Here is a 14,851-nt window from a genome sequence, read left to right as displayed (position 1 = left end):
TTATTTTGTAAAATAAAAATGTTGATGTGGAGAGTATTTTCTGTTGCTTCATATTTAGGGAAAGTATGTAATTTAAATGCTTAAGCCCATTATACAGGCTTACTTATCACTCATGAGGACTCTGTATGTAGATTTGAATCCATTTAATAATCAGGCTCCCCCCCAGTTATACAGTTACAGGGGAAAATGAACTTAAAAGAATAGTTAGTGATACAGCAATTAAAAAAACTAGTACCCATTTAAATATCCCAGAATCTACTTTTCCCTCCCACTGTCTTTGTTGGTCTCTTCCTGATTGTTATATTTCAAACAATGTACTAAAAATGCAGTGCCTATCCCTGGGAACATGAAATTTCTAATCTTGTGAAGGATGTAGAATTTCACAAATCACTGAGAGTAATGTTATAGAATTGATCAATTACATATGAAATTATTGGAAAATGAGGAGTTAGACTAGTCATCAATTAGAAAAAGGAAAATGATAGAAATGATGACATGATAGATACTTCAAAAAATTATGTGAGTATCTCACAGCCCTTGGGAAAATAAAGCACTTGAATATTATACAGAAGATGACCCTCTTTTTTTCTTAATTTTTAGTGAATTTACTGGAATGACACTGGTTTGCAAAACCATACAGATTTTAAGTGTACAACTCAATAAAGCATCATGTGCACAGTCCATCGTGCACCCATCACGCCAAGCAAAATCCCCTTCCGTCTCCATTTCACCCTTTGTCCACCTTCACTTTCCCACCCTCCTTCCTCTCTGGGTATCACCACTCTGCTGTCTGTGGGAAATGACCCTCTTTGATTTTAGTACAAAACTCAAGTATGAAGTAAGGATGCAATATTCTGCTGTCATAATTTCATTGGAAAGATTATGCAAAACCCCCAAACATTTAATTTATTCTTGTTCTAAGAATTTGCATATAGTTAAAAAAATGTAAGAAAGGCTTATTTTCATGATTTTTAGTTGTTCATTTTAGATAAATCCTCAACCTTTTTTAACCTTGTACAATGAAATGTTGGTACCTGTTTTAAGAAAAGTACATTTCAATTGCTGTTATCCTTTACCAGTTATCTTCTGATAATGAAGACCTCAGTTTATCTAGATGTCAATTTATGTAAAACTATTATAGTCATATGTTGGGGTTAGATGGGGACATAGGAGAAGGTCTGTAATTCATAGATTTCAGTGTGTTTGAAGGAGTGTCTCCGGTTTATTAGGGACTATGGAGTTAAAAACATTACAGTTATTAACTGATTAGGCTAGACTGAGTTTTAATTTGAGAGGATTGAACTGGATCTCCCCAGAACTTGTCTTAAACTTTACATTCTCTGCATCTGCTTACTTTGGAATAAGAACTGCAGGTGCTTTTATAGGTCTCCTAGTCTACATTCCTAATTTTCTATAATTTATCTATTCTCTTTACCAATGATTCTTTAATATTAAAATTTTTAACAGGTAATACTTTGAGGCAAAAAATGAGAAAACTAAGGTCTAAGTATTGAATTTCTCATTAAGGTAAATTTGTTCAATTCAAAGTGATTGGCTTTTGTTTTAAGATTATATTCTAGATTTCTACATTGTTGGTATTAAAATACGCTTTCATGTAACAATGGTAATTTTTTTCAATAGGCTCATTGAGAAAAACTTAAAACCTGATGCCCCACTTTATTTTATTTTATTTTTTTATGAAAATCCAAGAGTTTTGGAAACTAGCCACCTCAGAGACCTTTCTGAAGTTTTTATTTAATCATGTCACTCTCTTGCCTTAAACCCTTCAGTGTAGACTACAGTGACCTACAGTAGTATAATCCCACTAGACTTTTTAATCCATATGTGCATTAAGTATTTCCTCTCTACTAAACAAAATGCCTTAGTTATATTTTTCCCCTGAATTTTCAAATTTGTAAAGATATTCTTATCATGATGAGCAATTTATGTTAAAAATTTACCTTGTATTAATTATGTTTTTTGCAATTATATAATTCCTGTAATGTATGGAAGTCATTAAAAAGCCTCATCAGTAAAACTATAAGGGGAAAAACAGATTTGACAATATAATAATTAAAATTGTGATATAATAAGAACACATATAAACCACATTGAAATACAGAAATATATATGGAAAATATATTTAATACACTGTATTGGAAAAACTGAAGTATATATTTGTTACTATAAAGAGATTTTATAGCTCAATAATAAAAAATAATACTGCAAAGGAAAATCAGTAATAAATGAATAGCAATACACAAAAGATATAGAATCTTCCAACCCTGGCTGGTATGGTTCAGTGGATTGAGTGCTGGCTTGTGAACCAAAAGGTTGCTGGTTCAAATCCCAGTCAGGGCACATACCTGGGTTTCAGGCCAGGTCCCCAGTTGGGGGCATGCGAGAGACAACTGATCACTGTATCTCTTGCACATTAATGTCTCTCTCCCTCTCTTTCTCCCTCCATTCTCCTGTCTCTAAAAATAAATAAATAAAGTCTTTTTTTCTTTAAAGAATGATTTCTGTCAATAAATCTTTAGTGACATGGCAAAATATTTATGAGATCATATTAGGTTTGAAATACAAGAACAGCAATTATTTTTGGTGGTGGATTTTTTTATTAAAAATATTTTCAATGGACATGTATTTATAATTAAGAAATAATTACTGGGAATTATTATAGAATAAATCTATGATATATTCTCTACTTGTCTCTACCCTTTTATACACAGCACTCCTAACAGCCTCTCAGAGTACATCATCCTTACATGCCTCTTAGGAGTTCCCGGTCATCTTTTAAAGTCAGTTCAAATGACACCATCATGAAGTCTTTCCTAACTACTTTCTTTTCTTTGCTATTCCACATAATTATTTTCTTTAATTACTTATGTGTATTGATAATGTCTTTTTCCACCAGGCTATGAACTCCTATCTCATTCATTCATTTAATAAATATTTCTGAGTGTTTATTATTTGCCTCGCACTGTGTGTGTTGGATACTGCAGATCTAGCCATGAACTATGAAGACATGTTCCCCTTGCCCTCAGGGATTTTATAGCCTTGCAGATTTTAAAGCCTTGTAAAGTACACTGTAATATTAAGCTTTGTTAAAAAAATATATAGAATGCTTTGAAAGATTAGAAGATTCATAAATCTTCCCCAGGCTGGATAGAGAGACAGGGGGCTTCCTGGCAGGGAACAGTAGCTGAATATTAAAAAGAAAAGTTTAGCCAGGTCAATGGGTAGAAGGAAAGTGGTTTCACGTAGCAGAAACAGCCTAAACAAAGGCCTGAAATTTTACAACCGTGTTAAGTTTCAGGGAGATCATTATGGTATTGTGGATATTGAGATTAATTTCTTATAGAAAATAATTAATACATAATTTTATCTTGTAAGAAGCTCCAGAATTCATTTCTTCTGCAAGAGTTTAGGAATCATATTAAACAGCATATGTTAGAGAAAGCATCTTAGTATTGAATTAGGCAGAAAATCAAGTGTGATTGTTAGGTCTGTTACTTTTTAAGTATTTGTATAAAATATATTCTCACTAAGGATTAAAAAATTAGTGTGAAATAATTAAAAGTTCAAATTATGGAGTATTTTAATTGTTTATCTTATAATCTTGACTGGTCCTAATGGTGCTAAGTGAGATTATTTGGGGAATGCGTTTGAATTAATAGATGAAAATGATGGCATTTTAATATCAATTTTGTGTGTAAATGTGTGATAAATAGAAAGAGATGTTACTTGTAGCAGAGTAAACATTTCTTATAATTTTGAACCCTTTACATTTAACATCTTCCTTGGCAAGCAAATCTTCAAAATATCCTCTGTCTCCTATTAAATTGTTTCGCACCGTTTGTGTTTCCTTATATTGATTTTAGAGTTCTTCTTTCTCTTTAGCACTGTACTCCAAATACCTATCCCTATTTTCAGTTCTAAATAAAAATCAATATTGTAAAGCCAATGGATATGATTGCAGTGTGGTCCTCATTAAATCAGTTTCTTTCCTTGTGATTATATAAATTATACTTCTATTTATTATATATCAGAATCATTGGGTTAATACAGTGAATTTGCGGTCCTTGTTTATTTTTATTTTTTTGATTAGGTAATAGAGAAACTGTCTCTCAAGATTTCTTAAATAAGAGATTAAATAAACCAGTTTTTCTTTTCTGCTTTGTAGATTTCTTGATAACCGGCTGTTTGCTACCTGCTCTGATGACACTACAATAGCACTATGGGATCTGAGAAAATTGAACACCAAAGTATGCACTTTACATGGTCACACTAGCTGGGTGAAGAACATCGAATATGATACTAATACAAGACTCTTAGTAACGTCAGGATTTGATGGAAATGTCATTATTTGGGACACCAACAGGTTTGTGAATAGGAGATCATGTTAGGATTATAAACAAAATTTTTATAAGATGGTAAACAAATTCAGTGTTCTGTCTTAGTTTTTATATCTCTTTAGGAGAAAGAAACAGGTTTTGTGAAAAACAATCAAAAAGTGATTCTTTTGTTACTTGCATTTAGTCATATATTACAACTAAAAAAATTGGAGAAAATTATATAGAAAGGAGACCAAGTAACATACTTAATGATGAAAAATGGTTTATAAGATGAGTTTCCTGAACTGAAGGAATTTAAGAAAAAATATTTTTGTTATTTCCTTTGTAGAACTGAAGTATTTTTCACTTGTTGGTTCTTCAATTCTATAAATCTATTTATTTTATCATTTTTTTTGTACTGTGTTTTCAAGTGTTGAAAGAGTAGTTAGTTTCTCTGTTGGAGTGGTACTGATTCCTTGGAGAGTGTTTGCAAATAATGTGTGGTACAGTTTTAGTTGTCACTGTGGGAGAAGAGAGGAGGAGGAGTTTTTAAACATCCTGCAGTGCATGGGACAGTTTGCACAGCGGACCAGTTGTCTCACCTAAAATGTCAGTAATTCATCTGTTGTGAAACACTTTACAAGTTTTTCTTAAGATTTTATGTATTTTTTTAGAGAGAGGGGAAGGGAGAGAGGAAGAGAGGAAGAGAAACATCAGCCCCCTCTTGCAAATCCCCAGCTGGGGATCTGGCCCACAACCCAGGCATGTGCTCTGACTGGGAATCAACCAGCAACCTTTCAGTTCCTGGGCTGGCGCTCAATCCACTGAGCCACACCAGCCAGGGCTGAGCATACTTTAATAAAATGCCTCCTTATAGAGAAATTGATTATTTAAGAGTTGAAATTTGAGAATTAAAATATATCTGTTGCTAGCTATGGTGAAATAACAATATAGTAATATACCAGGATCATTTCTGAAATACTCCTTTCAGAGGTCATATGTAAAAAGAGAGGGGATATTCTTAAAGATTTCTGTCTATGCATGTTCTTAGAGCAGAGGATAAAGCTACTGATTATCTTTAGACTAAGACAAATATACCTGTTAAAACTTAGAAATGTATTTTTAATTTTTGAAATAAAATTTGAACAGGAATATAAATGATAGCTTCCAAATTAGTAGAAGAATAAACATGATCAGTCCAATAGAGGCAAAGAAGATGGGGGAAAATCTTTTATTAAAAAACAGGTAAGTTAGGAAGCACAAAATATGGTAGGCAGGTAATATAAATATTAATAATCAGTAAATGTGTATGGACTAAACTAGTCAATTAAAAGATAATGTTAGTTTGGATTATAGAACAAAACACAGCTATCTGGTTTTTTGTAAGGGATATACCCAAAATATACAAACACAAAGTTTGAAAGTAAAATCATGGGAAAAAATAACAGGCAAATACAAGCCAAAAGAAAAACAATTGTATCTATATTAATAGCAGACAAAATAGAGAGTTTAAGGCATTAAGCATTATTAGTAATAAAAATGAACTATATTAAAAGGATTATTTTAGTAGGATATAAAAGAATTCTTATCATGTATGTACCTAATAACATAGCCTCAAACAATAAAAAGCAAAAATGGACAGAATTAGAAGAAAAAGGTCGGAATTCCTATCTTAGTGGAAAATGTTAACACCACTTTTTTGTTTAGTAATAGATAAAACAGACCAAAAATTAGTAAAGGCTATATAAGATTTTTAATAGCTTATTATAAGCTTGATCTATTAGGCATATTTAGAATTGTGCTCCAACATATAGTGAAAACATCCTCAAACAATAAAAAGCAAAAATGGACAGAATTAGAAGAAAAAGGTCGGAATTCCTATCTTAGTGGAAAATGTTAACACCACTTTTTTGTTTAGTAATAGATAAAACAGACCAAAAATTAGTAAAGGCTATATAAGATTTTTAATAGCTTATTAATAAGCTTGATCTATTAAGCATATTTAGAATTGTGCTCCAACATATAGTGAAAACATCCTCTGAAACAAACAGTACAAAAATGAGCATGTACTGAACTACAAAGTAAATGTCAATCAGTATCAAAGAACTGTTATTACACAAACCACTTCCCCAGACTTCAGTATAGTTTAATTACACAAGTGAATAAAAATTCCCATGTTTGGAAACTTATAAATTCACTTGCTAAATAGTTCATGGAACAAAGAAGAAATCATAGTTAATTCAGAAGATAGATTGAAAATTAATGAGCTAAGCGTCATACTAAAAAAAACTGCCTGTCAGGAATGGTACATCCTTAAAAGAAGATGCTTGTTAACCCGAATAAATCCATAAATTGATGGAAAAAAACTGGAATAAGATAAAAAAGGGTAAACTTGATGAAAGTAGATGTATGGAAATGATAAAAATGAAAGCAGAAATTAATGACATTGAAAATGAAAATATAATAAAGATTTTTTAATAGCCTGCTCTTTGAAAAAGCTAATTAAATATACAGTTTTCTGGTAAGGTTCATCAGGAGAAAAAAAGAAGACACAAATAAAGAAATCTTAGCAATGAAAAAGGAAACAATAAAAAATAAAATATAGAATAAGATAATAAGATCAACTTGATGTCATTATATTTGAAAACTGATGACATAGTTTACTCAAAAAATAAACCTCAGCAAAACTGACCAAGGAAGAAATAGAAAACCTGAAACAAAACTATTACCAGGACTGATACTTAACCAATGTGCACTAGCTGAGCTAAAGTGGTTGTTAAAAATTGAACTTCTATAATAATCGATGAACAGCCACTACCCTGAATCATCCCCACATGTCATATCCTGGCACTCTCTGTCAACCCAGGCCCCTCTTCTAGGGGTATCTCCCTTGCAGTCTAGTAGCTGAAGTCCCCCTTAGACAATAAAGTAAATCCAGGACACAGTTCTAGCACTGCCATCAACATCAGTTTTACTGGCTAGTTTTCATGCAGTGTTGGTTATTTCAGTATTCTTAATATCACCTCTGCCATAGTCATTAATGGAAAAATGGAAAAAATCAGTTAGAACCTATCTACTAGTGAAAAAGCCAGCCTGGCCTTGGCTGCTGTGGCTCAGTGGATTGAGTGCCTGCCTGCAAACCAAAAGGTTGCCAGTTTGATTCCCAGCCACGGCACATGCCTGGTTGTAGGCCAGGTCCTCATTTGGGGGTGTTGATGTATCTCTTGCACATCGATGTTTCTCTCCTCTTTCTCCCTCCCTTTCCCTTCCTCTAAAAATGAATAAATAAATAAATAAATACAGGTGACTTATGTGAAATATTATAAAAACACAGAACATTCCAATTTTATTAAGCTGTTCAGAAAAAGGGAATTCTCTTTACCTCATGTATGGAGCTAGTATGACCTTGATACCTACACTCAACAAAAATAATATTAGAAGAAAAAAAGAAAGAAAGTTCAGTTTGTAATATGAATGTAGACATAAAATATTCTAAATAAAAGGAAATTGAGTTCTGTAAGATATTAATCCAAATATCATGAACAAGTTGGCTTTATTCAAGTAATTAAAAATGATTTATCAATAGAAATTCTATTGTTATGATTTATCACATTAACAGATTAAATAGATAAGTGTGTATGATTGTTTCAATCGAGGAATAAAATTCAACATTCAGTCATACTTAAAAACGAAAGAGAGGACATCATTACCAACTTCATGGAGACTAAAAGGATTTTAAGGGAATTCAATGAATAACTCTGTGGTAACGAATTAGACAACGTAGATAAACAAATACCTAGAGACTTACACATTAAACTGACCCAAAAATAAATAGAAAATTTGTAGACCTACAGACCTATAGCAAATAAAGAAATTGAATTGGTAATATTAAAAATCATCCCACAGTCTTTCACAAACTTCCAGAAAATAAAGGAGAGAACACTTCCCAACTCATTTTGTGAGGATAGTATTACTCTAATACCAAACCAGACAAATCAGAATTTATCCCAGGAATACAGGGTTGGTTTAGCATCCAAAAATCAATTAATTTATCATATTACTAAAGGTCAAACCCATATATACGATCATCTTAATAAAGATAGGAAAGCACTTATAACATCCAACACCCATTTTTGTGATAAAGCTAGAAATAATAGGGAACTTTCTCAACCTGATAAAAGCCAACTGTGAAAAACCTATAACTAAAATCATACTTAATGTTTGAAAACATACTTAATGAAAAACAATATATTTCCCTAAAATTGGGAACAAGGCAAGGATTTCTGCTTCCACCACTTTTATTTAACATTGTACTAGAGGTACAGTTGCACTGGAAATGCAAAAAAGCAAGAAAAAAAAAGTAACAAAAATAACAGGAATACAAATTGAAAGGAAAAAGTAAAACTGTCTTTATATAAGAAGATATATATTTAAAAATCTTAAGCAATACACAAAAAAACTACTAAAACTAATAAATTCAGCAAAGTCAAGATTAATACACAAAATTTAGTCCTGGCTGGTGTGGCTCAGTGGATTGAGTGCCAGCCTGGGACTCCAAAGGTCGCCAGTTTGATTCCCAGTCAGGGCAGATGCCTGGATTGCGGGCCAGGTCCCCACTTGGTGGCATGCGAGAGGCAATCAATCATTACACCTCAATGTTTCTCTCTCTCTCTCTTCCTCTCTCCCCCTCTCTTTAAAAATAAATAAATGAAATCTTGAAAAAAAGTTAATACGCAAAATCCATTGTATTTCTACTAATAAAAGATGAGCAGTCCAAAACTGAATAAAGAAAAAAATTCCATAATAGCTTCAAAAAGAGTAAAATGCTTAGGAATGGATTTAACAAAATAAATACAAAACTTGCACACTGAAAACTATAAAACATTATTGAAAGAAATGTAAAGAGATGTAAATGAATAGAGAAACTTTCCATGTTCATGAGTTGGCAGGCTCAATATCATTAGGATGGCAGTTCTCTCCAAATTCATCTATAGATTTAATGCAATTTCTGTCGCAATTCCAGCTCCCTTTTTTTTAGGGGGGGACAAATTGTCTAGCTAATTATAAAATTCATATGGAAATGTAAATGACCCAGAATAGCCAAACAATCTTGAAAAAGAAGAAAAAGGTTGGAAGACTCACACTTCCTAATTTCCGAACTTACTATAAATCCATAGTGATTAATCAAAACAGAGTGGTACTGGTGAAGAATAGGTTGAGAGTCCAAAAATAAATCCTTGCACTGTTGATTTTTTAACAAAAGTGCCAAGGTAATTCAATGGTTTAGGAAAGGATAGTCTTTTTAACAAACAGTTGAACAACTGAATAGCCACATGCAAAAAAGTTAATTTAGACCCTTATCTCACACACAAAAATGAACTCAAAATGGATTTCAGCTTGAATGTAAGAGCTACAACTATATAATTCCTAGAAGAAAACATGGAAGTAAATCTTCATACAACATTAAAGCTGAGATGAAAAAAACATTTTTATAAAAAGGACCTGATTAAAATTGAAAAGCTTTATCAAATGACACCATTAAAAAAGTGAAAAAATTACACAATGGGTGAGAATCTTTGTAAATCAAATCTGATAAAGAATTTGTGTCCAGAATAAAGACCTCTTGCGGCTCACTTATATGTGGACAAATAACCCAACTTAAAAACCGACAAAACAGCCCTGACTGGTGTGACTCAATTGGTTGGGTGTCATTTCACAAAGCCAAAGGTCACTGATTTGGTTCCTGGTTGGGGTGCATGCCTGCATTGCTGGTTTGCTCCCCATCGGAGAGTGCATGAGAGGCAACCAATCAATGTTTCTCTCTCACATCGATGTTCCTCTCCCTCTCTCCCTCCCTTCCCCGCTCTCTAAAAATAAATAAAAACTTTAAAAATGGGCAAAATATTTGCATAGACATTTCATCAAGGAAGACATGCGCATGATTAAAAGCATATGAAAAGATGTTCAACATCATTAGTCTTAAAGGAAATGGAAGTCAAACCCAAAGGAGATACATCTTCACATCCACTAAGGTATTTTTAATAAAAAACACAATAACAAATACTGACAAGAATGTGGAGAAACTGGAACCTCATACATTGCTGTAGGAAAGTAAAATGAAACAGCCATTTTAGAAAACAATTTGTCAGTTTCTTAAAATGTCAAACATAGAGTTACCGTATGACCCTACAATCTCAGAGAAATATATATATATATATACACACACACACACACACATACACACAAAGATTTGTACATGAATGCTGATAGCAGTAGTAGTATTCATATTAGCCAAAAAATGGAACCAATCCAAATATCTACCAGCTGGTAAATGATATACAAAATGTGGCATATCTATATGATAGAATACTATTTAGTAATAAGGAACAAAGTACTAGTATGTGTTATAACATGGATAGGCCTCAAAAAGTTATACTAAGTGAATAAAGCCAAACAAAGAGCACTTATTGTATGATTCTATATATATGAAATGTCCACAATAGGCAGATCTATAGAGACAGGAAGTAAATTAGTAATTGCCTGTGCCTGGGAGTAGGGACAGAGAGTGACTGCTAATGAGTGGGAGGGATTTTTTTTACAGTGATGAAAGTGTTCTAACAGGGGTGGGTGCTGATGATCACACAACTCCTAATTTACTAACAATCAATTGTACACTTCATGGTATGTAAATTATACCTCAATAAAGCTGTTAAAAACTAAGCTGTTAATTAACTAGAAATAAAAGGAAACTCATCAGAAGTATACACTAAAACCTATAGCACATTTTAAAATGTTGAAACTTTAGAAGTATTCTCTTTAAAATCAGGAAGGAGAAACATGCTTGCTATTAATACTGTGCACGATTGTTTGGCGTGGGGGTTGCAGGATCCTCGGTGCAATAAAGGAAATAAATACATAAGGATTGATAAGAAAAAAATGAAAGAATAGCGATTACAGATGTGATTGTCTGTATGAAGAGTTGCAAAAAACTCTGTAAAAGACCATGTAATAAGTATTTTAGGCTTTGTGTGCTATGTGGTCTCTGAGCAACCATAGACAATATATGAATGGGTGTGGCTGTGTTCAACAGACTTTCTGTATAAAAACTGGCAGTGGTCCAGAGTTGGTCCATAGACCAGTTTTCTGACTCCTGGCCTGTATAGAAAACCTTAGAAATTCTGCTGACAAGTGATAAGAGTTACACCGAGAATGCAGAATAAAGATCAAAATGTAAAAATCAGTAGTGTTCCTAATCATAAGAAAATATTTAAGTTTTTTAAAGTATATAGTTTTTAGTAATTAAAAATTTAATTAACACAAAGGAATAAGATTCAATGGAAGATTTGTATATCTTTTATGGAGAAAATTGTAAAATTTCATTTAAGTCATTGTAAGACCTAAATAGAATCTATGAACTAGAAAACACCTCTGAAGCTACAGTAAGCAAATTAAAAAATACAAGATGTAAACTCAAAAAGGTGGGAAGATGGGAAAGGAAACAATGACAATAAAATTTTAAAGTCTAAAAAGTGGTGCCATGGCCATGCGGCTCATTAGGTTGGAGTGTTGTCCCATGTGACAAAAATTTGCTGGTTTGATTGTTGGTCAGAGCACATGCTTATGTTGCAGGTTCGATTCCAGTTGGGATGTGTGCAGAAGGCAACCAACCAGTGTCTGTCTCTCTCTTTCTCCCTGCCCTTCCCCTCTCTCTCTAAAATCTATGGAAACATGTCCTTGGGTGAGGATTAAAAAAGAAAAATCTGGAAAATAGGTAGATGAGTGGCAACTTGACTTAGCAACTTACTTAAACAACTTAGAGCAAGAAAGCTGAATCCTAAGCTGGCATTGTGGAAAAGTTAAGAACTTAAGGAAACTTTTCCAAAATCCTCAAAAATCAGAGGGACTGGCAATTCTGGGTACTCTGTAATAGAAGGGATAGCTATAGTAAGATTCAAGTGAAGAATATTTAAGAATTTATCTATCTTTCCTTAATCCATATCACTGGGCAATTGATTTAACCTCCCAATTCAGAAGTTGTTTCAACAGAGAATTTCTGTAGTGAAAAATTGGGTACTTCATTAAAATTAGGGAGATTGACCTATCATATGCATACTGAATGTTGAAACTCTTAGGTTCTTCCAGTTAATGAACCAAAGATACAGTAGGAGTTCCTGAAAAACTGGCTTCACCCTACACAGTGAAGCTCATGCCTATCCCAGCACTCAGAGTTCCAAGTCAGTTTTATAGTTCCTACTTTTAATTATGAGCAGGTGCTAAAAATAATCAGACATTTGAGAAAAACTTCTAATATAAAAACCTCCACAAATGGGGAGATATTTTGTAGGAAATAGAACTACGTAGGGAGAAGAAGACTTAATTTTTTTTTAAAGATTTTATTTATTTTTAGAGAGAGGGGAAGGTAGGGAGAAAGAGGAGGAAACATCAGTGTGTGATTGCCTCTTGTGCGCCCCCTACTGGGGACCTAGCTCACAACTAAGGCATATGCCCTGACTGGGAATCGAACTGGTGACCCTTTAGTTTGCAGGTCAGTGCTCAAACCACTGAGCAACTCCAGCCAGGGCAAAACTTACAATTTTTTAAACCTATCAATATCCTCAGAGAGGTAAGAAAAGACATTTTATGCTTGAAGCATTGCACGTTGACTGTAGGATGCAGCAGAGAAAGAAGGGACTTTTAACAAGCTGGTATTCTACTTCACATGGGTGAAGAGTCACAAGTGTTCATTTTTCTTCAAACTCGACGTATGTTTTGTTTATGTACTTTTCTGTAGGTATGATACAGTTCACAATTTTAAAAATAATAAACAAAAAAAGAAAAGAAAAGGAGGAATAAAAAACATAGACAAGGAATAAAAAAAATATATCCGGAAAACCAGGCAGATTTGAAAAAGAGCTACATAAAACTTAAAGAAGAAAAAACAGAAAAAAAGGAATTATGGAAATTTAAAAACATATAGGATGGGTCAAGTAGCAGATTAGACACAGCTTTAAAAAGAATTGGTTGCATGCCTTGGCTGGCTCAGTGGTTTGAGTGCTGGCCTGTGAACCAAAGGGTCACCAGTTCAGTTCCCAGTCAGGGCACATGCTTGGGTTGTGGGTCAGGTCCCCAGTAAGGGGAGCTCAGGAGGCAACCACACATTGTTTTTCTCCCTCTTCCTCCCTTCCTCTTTCTAAAATAAATAAAATCTTAAAAAAAAAAAAAAAGGTTTCAATATAGATATTGAAAAATTACCCAGAATGCAACTTGGAAATGAGGAGATAGAAAACATGAAAGAGCAGTTACGAGACAGTCAAATGTGAATGTTTCACATGACTCTTTGGAGCTTTAGAAAAATAGAGAAAATAGGTGAGAGGCAATATTAGAATAATGATAGAGAATTTTCCAGAATATATGACTAACATGAATCTTAAGACTAGAAAGTCAAATGAATCCCAAAAATAGAAAGAAATCCAGATTTGCACATATTCGAGTGAAATGGCAGTACTTCAAAGACCAAGAGGAGATCAAGCCAGAAGGGAAAAAAGATAAATTATCCAAAGTAACAATGAAACTGAGAGCAGACTTAAAAATAGCAACACTGGAAACAGGAACTCAGTGGACTAGCTTCCATATTCAGAAAGAAATAACTATCAACCTAAAGTTACTTGTTCAGCTAAACTTTTAATTAAAAAGAAGAGTGAAATAAAAATTTTCCGAACTATATAAAGTGACTTTATCTCAACAAAGTCTTACTTTAAAAAGACATACTTCAGCCCTGGCTGGTGTGGCTCAGTGGATTGAGCGCTTGCCTGTGGATCAAAGAGTCACTGGTTTGATTCCTAGTCAGGGTACATGCCTGGGTTATGGGCCACGTCCCCAGTGAGAGGGTGCATGAAAGGCAACCACACATTGATATTTCTCTCCCTCTCTCCCTCCCTTACCCTCTTTCTAAAAATAAATAAAATCTTAAAAAAAAAAAAAAATATATATATATATATGAACGACACACACACATACATACACACGCACTTCAGCCCTAACTGATGTGGCCCAGTTGATTGGGCAACCCAGCACAAAGTGAAAGGGTCGCCAGTTTGATGCCTGGTTAGGGCACATGCCTGGGTTGCGGATTCAGTCCTGGTCGGGGTGCCTGTGCGAGGCAACTCATCAATGTCTCATGCACCAATGTTTCTCTCCCTTTTTCCCTCCCTCCCCCTCGCTCTAAAAGTAAATAAAAACTAAAATCTTTTTAAAAACATACTTCAGAGAGAATAAAAAGGAAAATTGGAGGTAGAGTGTGGATGGTGAGCAAAAAAATTAATCATGTATAAGTTTAAGCATACATAGACTATAAATTTTTAAAAAGATTTTATTATTTTTAGAGAGAGGGAAAGGGATGGAGAAAGGGAAAGAAACATCGATGTACAAGAGAAATATCAACCTGTTTCCTCTTTCACCTGCCTAAGCAAGGACTGGCCTGCAACCCAGCCATGTACCCTGACCACGAATCAAAC

At 33.6% G+C, this 14,851-nt stretch overlaps 1 protein-coding gene across 1 annotated transcript in view; it reads left to right on the top strand.

The window, feature by feature from the left end:
- The window catches only part of DCAF10 (DDB1 and CUL4 associated factor 10), a 39,909-nt gene that overhangs the window by 14,177 nt on the left and 10,881 nt on the right, over positions 1-14,851 (top strand). Inside the window, exon 3 of the mRNA XM_054584640.1 lies at positions 4,187-4,384. Within this exon, the coding sequence (XP_054440615.1) occupies positions 4,187-4,384 (198 nt within the window). The remainder of the gene's footprint in view (positions 1-4,186; positions 4,385-14,851) is intronic.

Source organism: Pteronotus mesoamericanus, unplaced genomic scaffold (genome assembly GCF_021234165.1).
Source record: "Pteronotus mesoamericanus isolate MK-2021 breed Mesoamerican mustached bat unplaced genomic scaffold, CSHL_Meso_final contig_78, whole genome shotgun sequence".
In the NCBI taxonomy this organism is placed as follows: Eukaryota; Metazoa; Chordata; class Mammalia; order Chiroptera; family Mormoopidae; genus Pteronotus; species Pteronotus mesoamericanus.
Note: the sequence above shows the minus strand (reverse complement) of the source record. Positions and strands in the feature narration are given on the sequence as shown.